This window comes from Notechis scutatus, chromosome 8 (genome assembly GCF_049901735.1).
Source record: "Notechis scutatus isolate UNSWTSFEM ecotype Mainland chromosome 8, rNotScu1.2, whole genome shotgun sequence".
Classification (NCBI taxonomy): Eukaryota; Metazoa; Chordata; class Lepidosauria; order Squamata; family Elapidae; genus Notechis; species Notechis scutatus.
The window spans coordinates 14111061-14129972 of record NC_142016.1 but is presented as its reverse complement, the minus strand read 5'-3'; the positions used below and the strand labels follow the sequence as shown (position 1 = coordinate 14129972).

At 44.1% G+C, this 18912-nt stretch overlaps 2 protein-coding genes and 1 non-coding gene across 5 annotated transcripts in view; 1 reads left to right on the top strand and 2 right to left on the bottom strand.

Annotated features, from left to right (window-relative positions):
* Positions 1–47: 47 nt before the first annotated feature.
* Positions 48–7072, bottom strand: TAF12 (TATA-box binding protein associated factor 12). The gene is made up of 7 exons (XM_087970738.1): positions 6952–7072; positions 5979–6073; positions 4247–4498; positions 3915–3992; positions 3591–3705; positions 2054–2142; positions 48–1322 (listed from the first exon to the last, which is right to left on the bottom strand). Exons 2-7 carry the CDS (start codon positions 6045–6047, stop codon positions 1287–1289), a joined length of 639 nt encoding a protein of 212 aa, XP_087826864.1. The 5' UTR covers positions 6048–6073; positions 6952–7072; the 3' UTR covers positions 48–1286.
* Positions 7073–8881: 1809 nt separating this feature from the next.
* LOC148129896 (U11 spliceosomal RNA) lies at positions 8882–9023 on the top strand. The gene has a single exon (XR_015750565.1). It is a non-coding gene; the product is annotated as a U11 spliceosomal RNA (small nuclear RNA).
* A 2538-nt stretch (positions 9024–11561) lies between these two features.
* Positions 11562–18912, bottom strand: part of LOC113417627 (discoidin, CUB and LCCL domain-containing protein 1-like) — a 38711-nt gene continuing 31360 nt past the window's right edge. For 2 of the 3 annotated variants that reach the window (XM_026676116.2, XM_087970728.1), the window contains 3 exons: positions 18647–18687; positions 15050–15172; positions 11562–13183 (listed from right to left, as the gene is read on the bottom strand). In XM_026676116.2, coding sequence (XP_026531901.2) covers positions 12657–13183; positions 15050–15172; positions 18647–18687 — 691 coding nt within the window. In that variant the 3' untranslated portion in view covers positions 11562–12656. The remainder of the gene's footprint in view (positions 13184–15049; positions 15173–18646; positions 18688–18912) is intronic. The other variant, XM_026676117.2, reaches the window with a different exon arrangement.

Genomic DNA, 18912 nt, shown 5'->3' with positions numbered 1-18912 from the left:
CTGGATGTCATCTTGGCATAATTCATGAGACACCTTAGAAAAGCAGATACATGGGGTATTCATTTATTGTTACATTTTCAACTAATGGAAACTTACACAAATTCTTCTTTTAAAGTCCCTGCTGGATGGCTCAATGCAAAGCTGAGGCAGTCAGCACTTATAGCGAAAACAAAAGACAATGGAGGATGGTGGAGAGACCCAAACCAGTGGCTGTTTCCTCAGTTCAGAGTATGGGCCAAGCACGCCCCCCCCTCTCGGCTGCTCCAATGTAGCTTATCAAGTGTGAAGTGGGGAGGGAGGATACACATTTTCTGCAAGCTTCTGCTTCCGAAACCACCTTCCCCTCCAGAAGCAGTGAAGTAGCTTTTCACAATGCACGGATATCTGAAACAGCAAATACTTCTACGCCAGTAAAATGCTAGGTGTCAAGTGTGCTTTTAGAATTCAGAACCTTCCTGGGAGGAGAGGGCCAGCATCCAATCAAAAGGGGCATTTCACTGAACTTACGGGGGGGCAAAAAAAGAAAAAAGAACCACAGATTGTACCAAAGCTTCTGGATGCAAAGAAGGGTGAGTGATCCCATGCCACAGCCATTGGACAGAGACTATATATATATATCTTGGGAACCGTAAGGCAGTTTAACCATGCCTGCGGGCTGCTTTAAAAAAAAAAAGGTTTTTTTTGTAGTTCAAGCCTTGTTTCTACTGCATTTTTACAGGACTTGGGGTAGAAAAAGAATTCAACTTTCCCCACCATCCTGAGCATTAAATTAAAGAAAAGAATAGATTTTCAACTGAAGTTCCTGTCAATACTGTGGTCTGCTTTTGAGACCCATCATTCATTTTCTCTGCAAGAAGTCCAAATACCGTAAATAGCAACATTACAAGTAGCTGAGAGGGAGGGGGGATGATGAAAAAAAAATAAAATCTATGGCCACTTCTAATACTGTTCTCAAAAATAGCAAAACGTTTTATCCCTTGGGCAATCATGGATACCGTAATATCACTTAGGAGGAGGAAAATAAAAGTCTATGCTCCGAGATAGGTTCCTTTGGGGGAACAGATGTGAGGAGACCGACTGACGGTTGGCAAATCTTCTCTTAATAACCCTTTATTGCTGCACTGTGAAAATATACGCTTCCCTGTGAAGCATTGCAAAAAATAAATTTAAAAATTATCCCATAGATGACCTCAAGGGTACTTTCCACAGCTTCAGAGGCAGACTTTTTTTTTTTTCTCCCTCATACAAGAGTCTTTTTCTTTTCATTTCTCTGTCTTTTCCCAGAGTTATTTCTTGGTTGTTTTGCGGATCAATGCCATTCTCTGAAAAAGAAAAGGTGGAAAGACAGCATGAAGATGGGTCTCTCGATGTAACGGAAGCTGTGGATGGCCTCCCTTAGACTTCATAAGTTAAACTAAGAACAGGATTCATGGAACTCAAACAGGTAATTTTACAGTTCACCCGACCATCCACCTCTCCAGAGTACCAGCAGCTGCTGAGTTCCCAAAGCTGGCTTGAGGCTCCAATTAAAGAGGTCCATCTCTTCTCTTTTTCCCCGTTTAAATCACTCCCAAGTCATATCCTATCTCCAACGTTGCCCTTTGAGCTTGAAGGAAAGATGCCTAGCCAATTCTGTTCATTTCCTTACAGGCCAAATGGTAATTTCAGGGTAGGCAGCCCTGGTTCAGAACAACATTCCCCACAAATTATATTTTTTTTAATAAATAGAACCTAAATGATTTATTAACTGAGGGGGGGGGGGAAAGAGAGTGAGGTGAGGCTCAGGAGATCCTATTTTTTTAATACTTAAATCATACAAACAATTAAGAAAAGAGACTGAGGCAGGCGTCATGATTTTTACAAAAGCCAAGGTGGAATTTGAACATTGGAAACTGGGCATGAAACTTCAACTTGTTTAGCAAGCTCTGTTTTTCATTTGAGATATTCCCTTTTCTTGCTATTTATCATTGGTTTGACGGAGCAGAAAATATCTGCATCACATCATATCACTTAGGTGTGAATTATGGGGGGGTGCAGGGGAAGAGATCCTTACCTGTTTGTGAGCTTCTGTAGTGCAGGCTTTTTTATATGGCCTGATTTCTTCAGAGCCAAAACCTGGGATCCACATATTCCACTGGCGTTCTAGGGACAGCAACAGCATCAGAGTGGGTCGTGGTGAGGAAATGAAATCATACGCAGATGACGATTTGAACAAGGGATACAAAACAGGCAAGAGAAACAGACTCAGCCATTTAGAAAGCAATGAATAACCCACTATATCACAGTTCCCCAACCTTTCCGGCTTTGCAGAGGAGAATGGTTCTGTGCAAGCAGTGTGTGTGCAGCTCCATTTGCATGAGCAGCGTGCACACACACACCTTCTGCTCACACAGAGCAGGCATGTGCCTGCTCACCTGCTGCTCGTTCAAGTGGGGATGTGTGTGTACACTTGGCCGCTGTTCCTGTGGCCCGTTTGTAAATAGTTCACAGCCCATTAGTGGACCACGGCCCAGAGGTTAGGGACCCCTGCACTATATCATTGAGAATTACATGCTCTTGCAGGAATCTGACTCCCCCAATCTGAGCCCTTTTTTGTATCTCTTCTGGCAAACCTGTGAGGCACCTCATAAAAATACCTCAAGATCTTAAATCTTTCCAATATGGGCCTTGCATTCTGGGCTGACGGATGACTGACAAAAGATAAGCTTGCAGGCAAAGACAGGAAAAGTGAAGCATGACGCCATTTATGGTTACCAGAAAGAATCTGGAAACCACTTTTTTGGTGCTTCTACCATTGCAGGAGATTGATCTGTGATTCCTTTCCATGCATATCCATGCATTTCCCCAATGAGACTGTAGCAATCATTGGTTGGGAAGGTGCAGCTATGCAAAAGTTACCACACCACATTACCCTATAAAACAGTGCTTACTAACCTTAGTAATTTTAAGAAGTGTGGACTGGCTGGGGTATTCTGGGAGTAGGAGTCCACACATTTTAAAATGGCTAAGGTTGGGAAAGACTGCTTTAAAACATGACAGCAATGCAGGAGTCACAGAATTGAAACTACCATGCTGCGGCTTGCAACTTTCTCCATTCCAGTGTCCTCCAGAAGTTATAGGCTACAACATTTCATCATGTCCACTGCACTTGCCTCATGCAAGCCGCACCCGTGTGCGTGTGGGGAGTACAAGATAGAGAAAACTCCTGAAAGGCTCAGCTGTGACCTGAGAACGCCACACAGTATTTATTACTACGATTCAGATAGTGGCTCATTGAAGGAGCAAAGAAGGAAAAAACAAGGAGGGTGACTAGGAGCAAGATGGACAAACTCAGCTATGGTGGCAATAAATGCACCATTGGGAGATTTGACAGAACTGCTTAGGGGTAGATGATGGAGAAAATCTTTCTAGGTGTCAAAAATAACTTGATGGCACAGAAATCAACGTAACTTGAGGGGAAAGTTTGCAGATTGTCTCTGCAATGTAGCCCAGAAGAAACACTGAGGGTTATGGACAAAACAATCCAAAACAACTGATAGGTTAAGCTGGCAGCTATCATGAAATAGACACATGTACATCGTTGCACTGACCAAGATGCAGCTGGACATCCTTTACTTCCAAAGTGTTAGACTTGCGATGCCGTGCAAGCTGGCAGGCAGCGGTCACCACGCTTTCAATGAAGTCGTCAGCTATTTGCAGCAACATCTGTCAAAATGGAATTCAGCATCAGCAAGAATGGCAGAGGTTACTACACTTTGCTTCAGAAGGTTATTCTTCTGACAAATTCAAGGTACTGACAGAGCATTCTTGGGAAACCCCTCCCCCCAAAAGAAAAATTAGGAATAAAATGGCACATTTTAACAAAGGAGAGGTTTAGATGTTTGTGATAATCATTTCAGCTCAGGCCCGCCTACCTCCTCCACATCTTCATCCAGCTGTTCATTTGGATCCACTTCTCTAACCAGATCCTGTAGTTTCTTCTTTGTTAATATCTGTAGAAAATATCGGTACATTTTATTGGGTTAGTTCAACCATAGTCATTTCTGCAGTTAAAATCAAAAGATCTTGCTTAGGAGGACTTCCAGTCAGCAATGTATATGGTGCCCCTAAAGCTGGCTCAGGAATTCTGGGAGTTGAAGTCCACCAGTCATAAAGGGGCCATAATTCCCCACCACTGCTCTAAAGCAACTCCTCTACCCAGAGCCCTCCAGATGTGCTGACTACATCTCACATCATGGCCAATTACCTGATTACTTTCAGGACTGAGGCGCCCACCACTGCTAGGGGTCCCAGGCATCTTTGCCACAGAGGTATTGTTTGCCATGGAACTATGAGGAGGAGTATTGCCTGCTTCTGCTTTGATTGAAGAAAAGTTTGATAAATTGATCAAAGTAGATGGACCAAACTGGTTCATAATCTGCTGAGCTTTAGCCTTGAGGTCATAGAGCTTATCCAGATCTTGCTTCTTCTTGGGATTATGTGGGCCCAAACCAATCAGCTAGAAGAAGAAACAGACCTCAAACTTAAAAACAAGATGGCAGAATTGAAATGTCAGTATCTTGGACATGTTAACCGAGTTCAAGAATCTGTTATTACAAAAGCAACTTATCAGTGAAAATATACCCAGTATTGTAAATAGCCCACTTCTTAGTTTTTTTCCTGAGCCGTAAATTATTGAATGTAGTACATTAATTCAGCTCAGACTATATTAGTTTATTTTAACATTGCAACTTGTAACACCACATCAAGGCCAAACCATGCTGTACATGTACAATCAAAAATAGCAAGTTCAATATCATCTTTATTACTTCGGGATTAAGAACAAGGTCCAGACAGAATACACAAAATATTTAGATTACAATGTTAATATTCCATTCTTATTATCATGCATATACTATGCTCAACACATTGACAAAAAGACAATGATATTAAGTTTTGTGGGTGAGATTCTCATTTAGAACTGCTTTCAATATAATCAAATATTTCTTGTCAAGGTAGAATATGACTGCCATTAAAAGGAGCTGGCTATGAAAGAAAGGAAGGGCAATGAGTTCAAAGCTAGAATAGAATATAATAGAATACTTTATTGGCCAAGTGTGATTGGACACACAAGGAATAAGCTTTAGATTCTCTTTTCTACCCAAAGTTTAATTATTTTGCCTCATTCACAAGCTGTATCTTCTCTGATTTATTTTAAAAAAATACACATAGATTGTTTCTTTAATCTCACCTATTTGAAAGCTTCACAATTTAGGTTCATTGCACAGTAAGAAGGTACAATCCAATTTATCATCCTGGATTAACTGTTCTCCTAAAAACCAAGTTAAAACTTGGTTCTTATAAAATATTATAAAATATTCAATGGCTCCAACAATAATGAAATGCTAGAATGCAGAGATTGAACAGAATAGAATAACAAGAGTTGGAAGGAACCTTGGAGGTCTTCTAGTCTGCTTAGGCAAATGTTATCCAATCTCTTCTTAAAAACTTCCAGTGTTGGAACAACTTCTGGAGGCAAGTTGTTCCACTGATTAATTATTCTGTCAGGAAGTTTCTCCTTAGTTTTAAGGTTGCTTCTCTCCTTGATTAGTTTCTACTCATTGCTTCTTGTCCTGCCCTCAGGTGCTTTGGAGAATAGCTCGACTCCTTTGTGGCAGCCCCTAAAATATTGGAACACTGCTATCATGTCAATCCTGGTCCTAGATTGATAGAATAAAGCAAACCTAAATTCTAATCTGTACAAGGACTCGGAAGAGAGATTTCAGTCACATATTCAATGTCTTGAATTAAAAAATAGCATATAGATCTTTATATATATATTCTGTTAATAAACTGGAAAGCAATGCATTCTTGCAAAGCTTGTTTACCATCAGATTTTAATCTCTGCACACAATTAAAATTAACAAGTCACAAACCTGCAGCTTTTCATTATGATGCTAGCATGCCATGCTATGGTCACTTCAAGCCAATTTACTTACAGCTATCTGAGTATCTAGATCTTTAATTACATCAGAAACTGCTGTGGGGCCATTAAATGGAGAGGCCATTTTCAAAAAAAAAAAAAAAAATGCTCCTGCAAATAAATGGTCAGAATTAACCTACATAACAGTTCTTCCCTGGTCGTGAATACTTATAAAATTCTTTCAGAACATTGTGTTCCTGCCTCCAGCCTGAAAAATAAGAGAGACTCTGATATGCAACCAAGCACCACAACACAGGATTTTCCTCCCCCTTTATGTCTCCTTTTAAAATGGTCTCATAATTTGGGAGGATACTGCTCCAAACATTTTGCCAACCAAAGTCACTGACAGCACAAGCTTACAGAAATCAAAGCAGTAGTTATCAAAAGGCAACCCAAAAGGATATACCATGTTCCATCAAGTAATTAAGAGCCCAAAAGGACTAAACAGCCTTGATTTGGTTCTAAAGGGGTTACCATTCATGGGTTTTACGGGTTGTTTAAGTAGGTGTATACATGGACTATCACAAAATAACGTACCAATAGCAATAACACACACACACACAAAATACTGTATTGTTTTTTTTCTTCAAAATACATTTTAAAAAAAAGGATAAAAGGTGATATAGGGGCGTTTGAAAACCAAAGTCACGTCTACCAAAGTGGGACTCTTGCTGTCAAGGGGAGGAGGGCGGGAAGCCTATCTAAGAGAGCCCGAGTGATGTGGAGGCAGTATTGGGCTGGCTGTGTGTGGGAATAAGTTACAGCTCCCCCCCCCCGCCCGCCCGTCCTCAGGCCAGCCCACCCTCAAGGGCTGTTGTGTAGGGAAAAGAGTCCTGGGACTACACTTAGATATGGCGCCCAACGCTAAACAGCAAATAGGCATCTCTCCTAGACTCCTTTTCTCCGTCGCCTTGTCTGTTTAAGCGGGGTTTCACCCCGGCCACCCCTATGTCTCTGTCACCGCCCCACTCCCTACCTCCCTTACTTACCGGCGCCTCAGCCGCCTAGGTTCTCATACCGTCCGCGCTCCCTCGGACGAGCCGCCGCCAGCCGCCTTCGCCTTCAGCGGGTTCTCCGCCGACACAACACTTCCGGGGTCACGACCGCGAAGCCACGGAAGTGCCGGGAAACACCCTTTTGCCAGCCCGCGCGCCAAACCGGCCTGCTCAACCAACCAATCGGGGCGTCCTTTTCTGCTTGTCGTCCGTTGGGCGGCCCTGGCTTGACTGCGCAAGCGCCAACTCCGGAGGGCGCTGGTTTGGGAGTTGTAGTTCAGGCAGCCGCGGCGAAGTTGGTTTTCTTTTTCTTCCCCGTAGTCTTCGCTCTTGTTCTGGGCAGAAGAAAGCGGACCCCTCCGTAACGCGAGGAATAATAGGGCTCTCGTTCTGCCCGCTCGCAGGACGTTGCCTATCCAGGCGAACTGTAAATTTAAGGCAGGGGTTGCTGGCTGAGGAATTCTGGGAGTTGAAGCCCACAAGTCTTAAAGTTGCCAAGTTTGGAGACCTCTGATTTAAGGGGTTCCTTTGTGCAACCTAAGATTAGTTATTTTTGGTGAACTTACTTCTTTTGGTTAGCTATTCTTCAGCACAATGTGCCAGTTCGGAAACTGATTTCATTCAGTTCGCAGTCCCAAAGGTGTTTTTTCAGGACGCAACTGGACTTTATTTTTCTTTTGAAGCCATTTCACTTCTCAACCAAGAAGCTTCTTCAGCTCTGACTGGATAGTGGGGAATGGAAAGATTTATATTCCTTGCAGACAGCTGGACATTTGCATCCTTCTAGAGGGTCGTTGAAGCAAGGAAGTGCTGAAGAATAGCTAACCAAAAGAAGTTCACCCAAAATAACTAATCTTAGGTTGTACAAAGGAGCCCCTTAAATCAGAGGTCTCCAAACTTTAAGACTTGTGGGCTTCAACTCCCAGAATTCCTCAGCCAGCAACCCCTGCCTTAAATTTACAGTTGGCCTGGATAGGCAATGTCTTCTTGGATGAGAAGCAAAACATCTTCAAAACAAAAAAACAAGAAAGTCCAGTTGCTTCCTGAAAAAAAAGCACTTTTGGGACAACCATGACCTAGATGACTGAGAATCTCTACAGATAATCAGTTTGCAGGCTATAAGCATTTCATGTGAACAAAGTGAAAAGAAGAATAAGGGAAAGCCAATGGATTTTGCGCTAATATCTTGGAAAGGGAAATAAATGCTTGATTTGGAGAAAGGAGATTGCGGTTCTAATGTCAATTGAGCTAGAACTGTGTTTGCACAACCCACTGAATTGCAAACTAGGCCAGCCCTTTTGGGTTGTGGAGCCCAGGCATACCACTGATTTATGGTGCAGCCAGCCATACAAATCTAAGAAGCGGAGCTCATTCAACCGTGGGTCAGGGTCAGCGTATAATGCGAATGAAGCCAGGGTCTGCATTCGGCCTGGCTCGAGGTTTACTTCAGAAAATCTGTGCATTAAAGTTAAGGTCAACTTTCAAATGGAAAAAAAAATCAGGAAACAAATATAAACGAACGAGATTTACTTGGAAAGGAATTGCCTTTGTACTACGGTGGAATTGATTTATTCCAGCAAAGGTGTTTTATTTTTTTCCAGCCCTATCAGCTGAAGTTAATTAACGAAGCTAAATTAATCCCTTCTGCTTCTTGCGCTAACTCTGCCTTTGACAGGTCTATCGAAAACTAAGCTTTCAGGCTTTCTACCCAGAATTCCGCGCGTTAATTTGCATATCGGGTAGAAAAAGGAGAAATGTTCTCCCTGTTTGAAAATCGGACCGGATTCGGAACTGTCGTGACGGCAGTTATGAAGTTAAGTCTCCGCGGAGTTGACCAGGATGGCTGTAGTTGGGCGGACTCCTCGCTCTGACCTAAAGAGGTGTCACGGATCAATGGGAGCGGCGCTGGCGGAGTGTACGTTTAAAAAAGGGCTTCTGCTGTGATTAGCACATGGAGAGGGGTGGCTGCGGCTCGCTTCTTTCCGTGCGGAATCGCTATCAAGAGATTTCGGAAGCATAATTTTTGCGAATGGGGGTAGCTGGTAATCGCTTGTTCTGGCTCCCCGCTTTAAGCTTGTTGGATGATAGATTTGGATTAGTCCTTAGGTTTAGATTGTTCGCTACAGGAGAAACTATGGGAAAAGCAACTGAAAGGTTGAAGAGAAAAGTGAATGGCTGGGAGTGGAAGCTGTTGTTGTGCAGTGTAGGTCACGGGGTCGCAAAGAGTGGGACGGGTCTGAAGAACAGTGATCACTTTCGTGGCCTGTATGCTGTTACCTCAGGTCTAAGAGAAACTGATAGAATCTCGCCCAGGATTGGCACTGAAAGAGGTGACTTATAATTGGTCCTCCTGCTTGTCAGACTGTAAGGTGACCCCTGGTCATCACTGTGAAAAGTTAATCAGCATAGAGCTGGAAGGGACCTTGTAAGTCATCTAGTCCAACCCTCCCCCCCAAGCAAGAGACCCTATACCAAGGGTCTTCAAACTTGGCAAGTTCAAGACTTGTGGACTTCAACTCCCAGAATTCCTGAGCTAATATGACTGGAGGAGGAATTCTGGGAGTTGAAGTCCACAAGTCTTAAAGCTGCCATGTTTGAAGAGACCCCTGGTCTATAATTTCTCACAGATGGCAGTCCAGTCTCTTGAAAGCTTCCGTTGATTAAGCTCCCGCAACTTCTGAAGGTCTTCTAGTCTGACCCTCTGCTCAAGCAGGAGACCCTGTACTGTTTCAGACAAGTGACTGTCCAGTCTTTTCTTAAAAATCTCCAGTGATAAAGCTCCCACAACTTCTGAAGGCAAGCTGTTCCCACTAGTTAATTCTTCTCAATGTGTTCAAAAATGACAACTAGTCCTCACTAGTGCTCAGTATCTGTCATGTCATTAGGACATGCAGTGCCCTCGGGTCCCGTGATCGCCATTTCCAATCTTCCCAGCTGGCTTCTGACAAAGTCAACAGGTCATGACTGCATCTGTGTGAACATTAAGTTAGGCAACAGTGTTCATTGGCCTTGAGCTAACTATGGCTGGGTTTGGTTAGTACTTGTCTTGGAGACCCCAAGGGTGGGCTGTAGACCAGTCTGAGAAATTGGTGGTGGTGGTGGAGGAATTCGTAAGGGAGCAAATAACTTCTTATGTTGGCCATGGGATGATCCATGCTGTCATCAGGAGGTGAGCTTGATTTGAAAGTGGGATGTTTTTTTTTAATGGTACAAGCCCTGTCTTTTGTAGCTAGCTCTTGAATCAGTGTTAGGATGAATTTGCCCATTCCTGAACTCAAGGAAGAGCTGCCTTCTGAAGTACAGCATCACCACAATGATCCTCACAGTGTAAGAAGAGGTTCTAGTTCTAATGGAACTAGATCAGGGGTGGGCAAACTTTTTGGCTCGGGGGCCGCATTGACTTTTAAAATTTGACAGACGGGCCGGGTCAGCACAAGATTTTTTGGGAATCGCCCCCCCACCCTTCACCCCCTCTTCTCCTCCTTCCTCCCCTCGGAGGCCCCCTGAGTCAGGAGTTGCTACCGCCGGCGCGGCTCCAGTCCCGCGTTGCCTCGGGAAGGGAAGGGCAAAAGGAAGAGCCGCGGCGGTGCTTTGCAACGGAGCAGCGGCACCGGAGGCTCAGGCTCAGTGGCTCCTGGTTTTGCCTTTTCCTTCCCAAGGCAACGCGGACTGGAGCCGCCCGGAGCTGCGCCGCGGTAGCAACTCCTGACAGTCCCAGCCGGACACCTGAGCGGAGCCCGGGCGAAACTGCCTGTTGCTGCTGCCAGAGCACCACCGGGTTGCCTCATCCAAGCAGCCTGCCCGGCCACCGGGCTTCCCCTCTGCCGCGCTGTGTCGGGCCAGGCGCGAGCGCCCACGCAGTTAAAAGGAAGCCGAAAGTTGCTGGGAAGTTGCTCGGGTGCTGGGAGCAGGCTTTTAAAGTGCCACCTGAGCAAAATTTAAGCAGCCCGCCGCCCGCCGGGCGGAACCCTTCCTGCTCCTCGGCGGGAAGATGCTCCAGCCTGCAAACTTTGCCTTTGCAAAGTTTAAGCCTGAAGCCCCGGAAAAAAAGGGGGATCGGCGGGGACTCACCTTCGGAGAGGTCGCACTCGAAGGTGATTTCAACTCCCAGCCGAGGCCTTTGCAAATTTCTTCTTTCTTTCCTACCCCTAGATCGCTCCGCACTGTTTTGCAGCTTTGGGGGCCACGCGGCACAGGGCAATACGCCACGCCCAGCGATTTTTTTCAGGGGCGGGCCGGATTGGACAGACCAATGGCAGCGATTCTTTTTCAGGGGCGGGCCGCATTGGACAGACCAACGGGCCGGATGTGGCCCGGGGCGTAGTTTGCCCACCCCTGAACTAGATGATAGATAACTGGTAGCAGAAATTTTGAGTACTTTGGAGAACTGGTGGTAACCTTCCACCAGGAGCAGAGTGGGAATGGAGATTTTACAATATCCTTTCCCTGCCACGCCTACCAAGCCACGCCCACAGAACAGGTAGTAAATTTTGAATCCCATCACTGATCAGAGCATGTTAATAATATATGAAATACTAATGCTCTGATAGTCATTTCGAAAGTAGATTTTTAAAACTTGGTTTACAAAATATTTCTCAAGTGAATAAGAATAGAAAGTAAGTTTAATGAGCTCTGCTGAATGAAGTTTTGCTCTTTTCCTTCACCTGGGAGTCTCATAACATGTACATGTGTTCTTGACAATTATATGATCTGCAATGCAGTCAAAAGAAATTATAATGCAATTCTACACCCCCATTCTCCACTGTTGTTTTTGGACTACAGGGCAGGCAAGCAAGGATTGTTGGAATATTTGTCATTCTCATGAGTTTGACAACCCGAGACTTCGTTAGAAAGTTCCTCAGCTTGGGCAGGGAAAGTAAGCATGGATCAAATGAAGTATTGTCCTTTGTAGATGTATCAGCTGACCCTGATAGTTAGAATGAGGCAGTGTCCTCAGATGGAAAATCCTTGGAGGTAGCAGGAAGATATATGGGGAGGAAAACTTGTGTGCCTTAGTCTGGTTGTCTTGTGTTCTCCAAACCAGTCTAACTGGAAAATACAATTTTATCATCAGCTTCATAAAGTAAGATTTAATCCCTTCAGGGACGGATGTTTGCATATCAAAGGAAACACGATGACATTTGATGCTGAATGCAGATTTCCTAGGAAGAAGAAGGTAAAGATAACATAGTCCCTGCAGATTTTATTCTGCTAGTCATTGCCAAATAACTATCGATGCTCATCTCCATTTCAAGGCCACAGAGCCAGCATTGTCGGAAGACATTTCCCAAGTCACATGGCCAGCATGATGTCACGGAGCCCAGTTACCTTCCCACCAAAGTTTATCTACTTGCATGTGTATGCTTTCGAACTGCTAGGTTGGCAGGAGCTAGAGTAAGAACGGGAACTCACTCCATCGCATGGCGCTCGGGGTCTCGAACCTGGGCTGCCAACTTTCCAGCCCACAAGCCCAGTGTCTCAACCGCTGAGCCACCACACCGCCCCATAGAAAGAAGGCTGGAGCATCCTTGCTGGAAAAAAAAGAAAAGAACTGGGCATCAATTGGTTGGTCTACAACATGGAGGAACTCTGCTAAATCATGTCAATTTGAACGTGAAGCTGTGGAGCTTTGGGTCCTTCAAGAGGGGACCGAATTTTTTCCCAGCAGCCTGACGGGAAGGTTTGCTTCCTGCAGGATCTCACAAGGGCTTGTGATAGACGTGTTCATAGGGGGGATTTCTCTGTTGGAAATGGCCCTGAAATGAGGCTGTACGGGCTTTATCTCCTGGGCGCGGAGTCCATTCGTTTGGAAGAGGAGGCAGGCAGCCAAGGTCAGTTTGGATAGATCTTTCCTGCTGGCCCGTCTCAGCTGCTTGGCTCTCCAGCTTCTCTGCCGGACACTGAGTTGGGAAATCATATTGCAGCGAAGGTTTGTGGGGGCCCGGTGGAGCTAGGCAACCCCCCCGACTTTCGGAGAAAGGGAGCCTTTGGACACCCAGATTCGTCCTGCAAGGGCCCATCCCCACTTCTGCAGGCTGCTCCATGAAGGGGGTGGCGTACTCCGGTTCCAGGGCCAAAGGCTCGGTATACTCATGCTGCTTGCCTGGAACGTCATAAGGATTCACCACCAGGGGGACCGTGTAACCTTCGTCCAGGGCTGGCTTGAAGGTGGATGGGGCCACCTGGCAGCCAGGGTTGACTTGGACCAGGTCTGGCTCAGCATATTCTGCGAAGGAGAAGGAGACAAAGGAGAGGGTGAAGGAAGGAGGAGAGACATTCCTGTAGGATAATGGGAGACCTGATTCTGGAACCCCTTGAATGTTCCCTGAGTGACAGGTCTGGCTTGACTGACATACGGACTCTACAAAGGCCTCTTGCCAGATGTGCTGAAGCTGTGATGGCAAACCTGTGGCATGCATGCCAGAGGTGGCACACAGAGCCCTCTTTTCGGGCATGCGCACCATTGCCAGCTCTTCTGGTTTATGGTCCACACATGCGCGGCGGCCAACTGGTCTTCACGGGTGCCAGAGCGCTAGAAAAAGGCCCGAAAAATGGTCAAACAACAGGATGCTTTTTCAGGATGTTTTCCGGGACATTTTCAGGCCATTTTCCTGACCGTTTTCTGGCTGTTTTTCAGTCTGAAAACGGCCCAAAAATAGCCTGAATACAGCGCCAAAAACAGGCAAAAAACAGGCATGTACACACTGGCCAGCTGGTCTTCAGGTTTCCAGTGCTCCGACACCTCCACATGTATGAATGTTCCGGTTTGGGCACTCGGTCCTAAAGCAAGGGGGAAGGATGTCTCCAAACTTGGCACCTTTAAGACTTGTGGACTTTGCCCAGAATTCCCCAGCCAGTATGGCTTTTTTAAACCACCCAACTTTGGAGACCCTTGTGCTTTAAAGCAAAGGGGTCCTCCAACCTTGGCAACTTTTAAGCCTGGTGGACTTCAACTCCCAGAATTTCCCAGCCATCAAAAGATGGCTGCGGAATTCTGGGAATTAAAAGTCTGCCATGCTTAAAAGTTGCCAAGGTTGGAGACCCTTGTGCTTTTAAAGCAAAGAAGCCCACCCAATCCTCATATCAAAACGGACTGGATCGAAAGTTGAATGTTATTTCAACATCTTCCACTGCAGGCAAAGGCACAAGCCAACAAACCCTCCAATCCTAGACCTAACACACACACACACACACACCCAGCCAGCATGGTAGGAAATAAATTGCAGCACTTATTCTGCCCTACCGATATTCCTTGGCTTAAGACCACAATAAAGCTCAAAATTTCCATTATTAGGGAAGGCAGTTGATAAGTGAGCTGGCTGGGAAATTCTGGTGTGGGAATTCTTTGGTATTCCAAAGAATGAAATAATTTGGGAAATATTAAAAAAGGCAGAATATTATATTTCTCTAAAGGAGAAATGAAGAAACATGCTCTTAAAGACAGAAAGCAGCCCCCCAGTCTTTCTTAATAGCCCACAGCAGATGCCAGCACTTAAGGAGATAAAGAGCTTATGGAAAGAGGAAGCCAAATATCTAGATGGCTCCATTCATAAGCAAAACAAATACTGCCAGCAGAGGCCCATTCAAGACAGGATATTTTGAAACTGCTTGCAGCAAAGTTTGACAGCTAACAAAGGCAGAATGGTAGCATTTAGAAAGCAGCCCTTCACCCAAGATCCAGCACAGGACGAAAACCATTAGCTAAAATAGGACTTGCCCAACACCCTTTCAGAACAGAAGCCCCTTCATTGCCCCACCCCAGGACAGTTCAAACTTCAAAGTCCCAGAAACCTACAAAGACCCATCCACTCATTCAACCATTTGTTCAGCTGACCCAGGACTGCTGTTGGTCCTGTTCATCATTAAACTTTCTTTCCAGTCAGCCTCCATGTTGTTTCCAGCATCTTTCTCCAAGCTTGGACCTGAACCAGATGGATTTTCCTTCCAACACTGGGCGCTGTAGTCCACAAGTTGGACACCCCTGGTATAGATCCTCCGGAAGATGTATGGATTTCACTATGATTCTACTACACTTTTTAATACTAAGGGCAGGAGAAAAGGATACATGATCTCTTAGGGGAAAGCAACTTACCTGGTGACTGAGCTCCAAGAAGATCTACCGACGTTCCTGGCCCGGGAAAGGAGGCAATTTCAGAGGCAGATAATTGCAAGTTCCCCCTGGAACATACCTGGCTGGCTTCTGCTATCAAGCAACCTAAAATGGAATTGCAGGGTCACCTTGGGAAACCAGCAGAAGCTAGAAGCCAAGGGGCATATTGCCACTGAAGTGTTTTGTTTTTTAAATTACATTTGGAGAAAAAGCAGACTGTTTGGGCAGAGAAATTTTTCTGTAAACCTCACACTGGTCTTCGACCACTATTAATCTCATCTGGCGTTTATAAATTCACCTGCCATATATGGATCTTTGTGTACCCAAAGCAGTGTTGTGTATGTTACACATAGAGAGGAAGGTGGGGGCAGCCTGACAAAGCCTTGGTATTTCCAGAAATATCAAAGAAGGGAAAGAAAAGTAAGCTTGTCTTAAATCTGATTTAAGTCTTTTAGGACCTAGCTTCTCCTGCCACTGTTTGCAACGGGTGGCTAAAGATTTGAGTTGGCTTGCCCCCCAAGCAAGGCTGGATGATGGGCCCCAAAAAGGCATATATGGGAGAGGGAGCTAGCAATAGCACTTAGACTTATATACCATTTTAGAGTGCTTTACAGTTCTCTCTAAGAGGTTTATGGAGTCGGCCTATTGCCCCCAGCAATTTGGGTCCTCATTTTACCCAACTTGGAAGGCTGGAAGGCTGAGCCAACCTTGACCCTGGTGAGATTCTATCTGCCAAATTGCAGGCAGCTGGCAGCCAGCAGAAGTAGCCTGCAATACTGCACTCTAACTACTGCGCCACCGCAGCCCAGATACCTGGGTGGTGGGAGTTGCAGCTGCCCCTGTAGTCATAAGTATAGGCAAGCTACCAAGCACCCAAATTTTGATCATATGACCACAGGGGGGTGGGGTATGCAACCGCCGCAATTTACGGTTGTAAGTCCATTCATAATTTTGAATGGTCACTAAACAAATGGTCATATATCAAGAATATCTGTACCCTATAAGAACTCATAGCTGGCACTATGAATATATCTGCTATGCAGATCAATAAATTTCAGTGTAAAGGAGGGAAAAAAGAGGGAGAGTCAGAAACTGACTTCAAAAGAAGGAAATGCAATTAGAGCAGAGTTTACCAGAACATGGCCAATTTTCTAACCCTAGAACTTTGCCTCTTTCACTGGAGTTTTGGGAAGATTTTTTTAAAAACCCGAATAGGGTTAAAACAGGCATGTCCAACTCATGGGCCATAGGATGCAAGCAGCCCTAGAAAGCTAGTAATATAAATCCATAGATTTATAGATAATAAAAAAATATTAAAAAAATAAAGGAAGTTTGATATTTGTACACATTAACCCTATTATATATTTTATATGCAGCCCAAGGCAGTTCATTTGTTTATTTAGATAATAAGATTTATTTATTTATTTAGATAACTCCAGAGTTCCTCTTCACTCAATGCAGCCCAAGCAAACCAAGGATGGACAAACCTGGGTTTAGAAACAATTTAACTATGCAGCCAGAAAAAGTTTGAAAAGCTTTGAATTACAATTAATTACATCCAAACTGGATAGAAGTGACACAGCAAAACAAATGTTGCAAACTCCCTCCTTGTCCCCCTGATTTATAATTCCACCTTTTAGTGCTTTTGAGTATCAGTCCCCCGTAGGGCAAATTAAAGGCTTTAAGAGAAAAATATTCTTGAGAGTTTATCCACTTGCACGCTGCAAGTGACTCAAATGCAGCTGTTGCAAAAAAGCGAAATAAAACCAAGAGGCTGCAAAAAGAAAGAAAAATAAATGGGAAAGTTGGCACCGGCTAGAAGGAAGTTGTCCTTCTTTTATTGAGGACATGATGTGCTGCACTTTTGCAGGCCGTCCCAAAGTTGCATGTGGATGCAAGAAGAAAACAAAGCCTGCTTCTCTGTAAGTCAATAAAGAAGCTTAAACACACAATGATCATTCCATCCAATAAATCCTGAGACATTCATAAAAAGCCATGACTTCCTGTGCTGAAATGCAAAGGGCAGTTTTGACCATCTGTGTTCAGAAAAGGCAAAAGACCAGTGGTGGGATGCAACTGGTTTAACAACAGGTTTGGTAAGCCTGTGCCTATTGTGCGGTTTGCGCACGCACACAGCGTTAAAAAACCCACCCATTTTAAGCTTAAAAACTTTCCTTCCGTGTCAGCGCTGGTGAGTAAAACAGCTGAGGCACGGCAGTCTGCTTGTGCCGCACAAATCAGCTGAACTAAAAAATGGAAATATGGGACAGGAAAGGGTAGGGGCAGGTGGGTGGGGCCAACTGCTCCTCAGAGCTACTGGTTTGCTAGAACTGGTCCGAACCGGAAGCAGCACACCACTGCAAAAGACCCAACCCATGTGCAAAAAAGTCTTAGATAAGCAAATCAGGGGCTCTGCTTCAGTTTGGTTTTGTAGGTAGGATCTGCTCATTGACCCTTTCAAACAAGGTTAACTTCAGACCAACAATCAAGCAAGCAATGCCCCAGTCAAACTGCCAAAGAGCCATCAGTAAACGGCCCAAGCAAAGAATGTCTAAGACCAACCCCACCCACACAGACAAGGCAAGGCAAAGGCACCAGAATATAAACGGACAACAAACAGAACTCCTTACTGTCACTGATGATGTTACCTAATTAGGGTCATGAAACATCTGCAAGAAAACAAGGAAGCTCAGAGAGCATCATGGACCCTTCATTTTAACCCTGAGCTACAAATATTCTCCTTTAAAAAAAAATTTATTAAATTTTACACTTTAAAAACAAATCGTATTTACAATTTTTGCAGTATGTGGTGGTCGGGTTCTAAAAGCAAAGAAATTTTGGCATAAAATAAGGATCTGGCTGCAAGAAATAATTGGTTTAAAAATAGAACTTAAGCCTGAAATGTCCTTATTAGGGATAATTAGAGGTGATTACAAGAAAGACATTGAATATATAATAATACACATATTGACAACAGCTAGAATAACGTATGCCCCAAATTGGAAATTAGAGAGTAGTCCCACTGATGATACGATTATTTAAAAAAAAATGGATTGTGCAGAAATGAATAAACTTACAATAGAATTGGAGGAGAAGGAAGAAAAAGAATAGTATAAGGTCTGGGAAAAATGGTATGTTTGGTTAGATAACAGGAATAAAATACAATGCAAAATTTAAGTGTAAATGATATGTGTGTGTGTGTGTGTATATATATATATATATATATATATATATATATATATATATATATATATATATATATATATATATATATATAGCATTCGGCTTTGTTCGGGTATTTTCCCACGTCATTGTAGTTGTTCTTTTAAAGTTGTAGCAGTCATGGCAGATGAGATTCTGAACAAAGCCGAATGCCATACATGTAAGTACCCGCGAAAACTTAAGAAAACATATATGTATGTATGTATGTATGTATGTATGATGTATGTATATAAATGAATACAGAAAAATCAATGCCACAAATTACTGCAAAATTACAAATATTCTTTATTAGTAACCCCCAACAGGACAAACCACCTACAATTGTATTTTAATGCTCTGCATCTTTCAGTACTTTACCTTTTATAAAGCTGCCATCATTCTGGGCTGGTGCTTTCCTGCTAAAGAGAAGAAGGGATGAATAACAGTTGGATTGAAAAAAACATATGGATTAGAGCACCTCTCTGCCAGTGTTTCTCAACCTTGGCAATTTTAAGATATGTGGACTTCAACTCGCAGAATTCCCCGGCCAGCTATGCTGGCTGGAGTTATTTGCAAAAATAATAAAAGGTGGGATATAAATAAATGAACGGGACTTGCTGGTTTTGAGCTTCACATGATGTGCA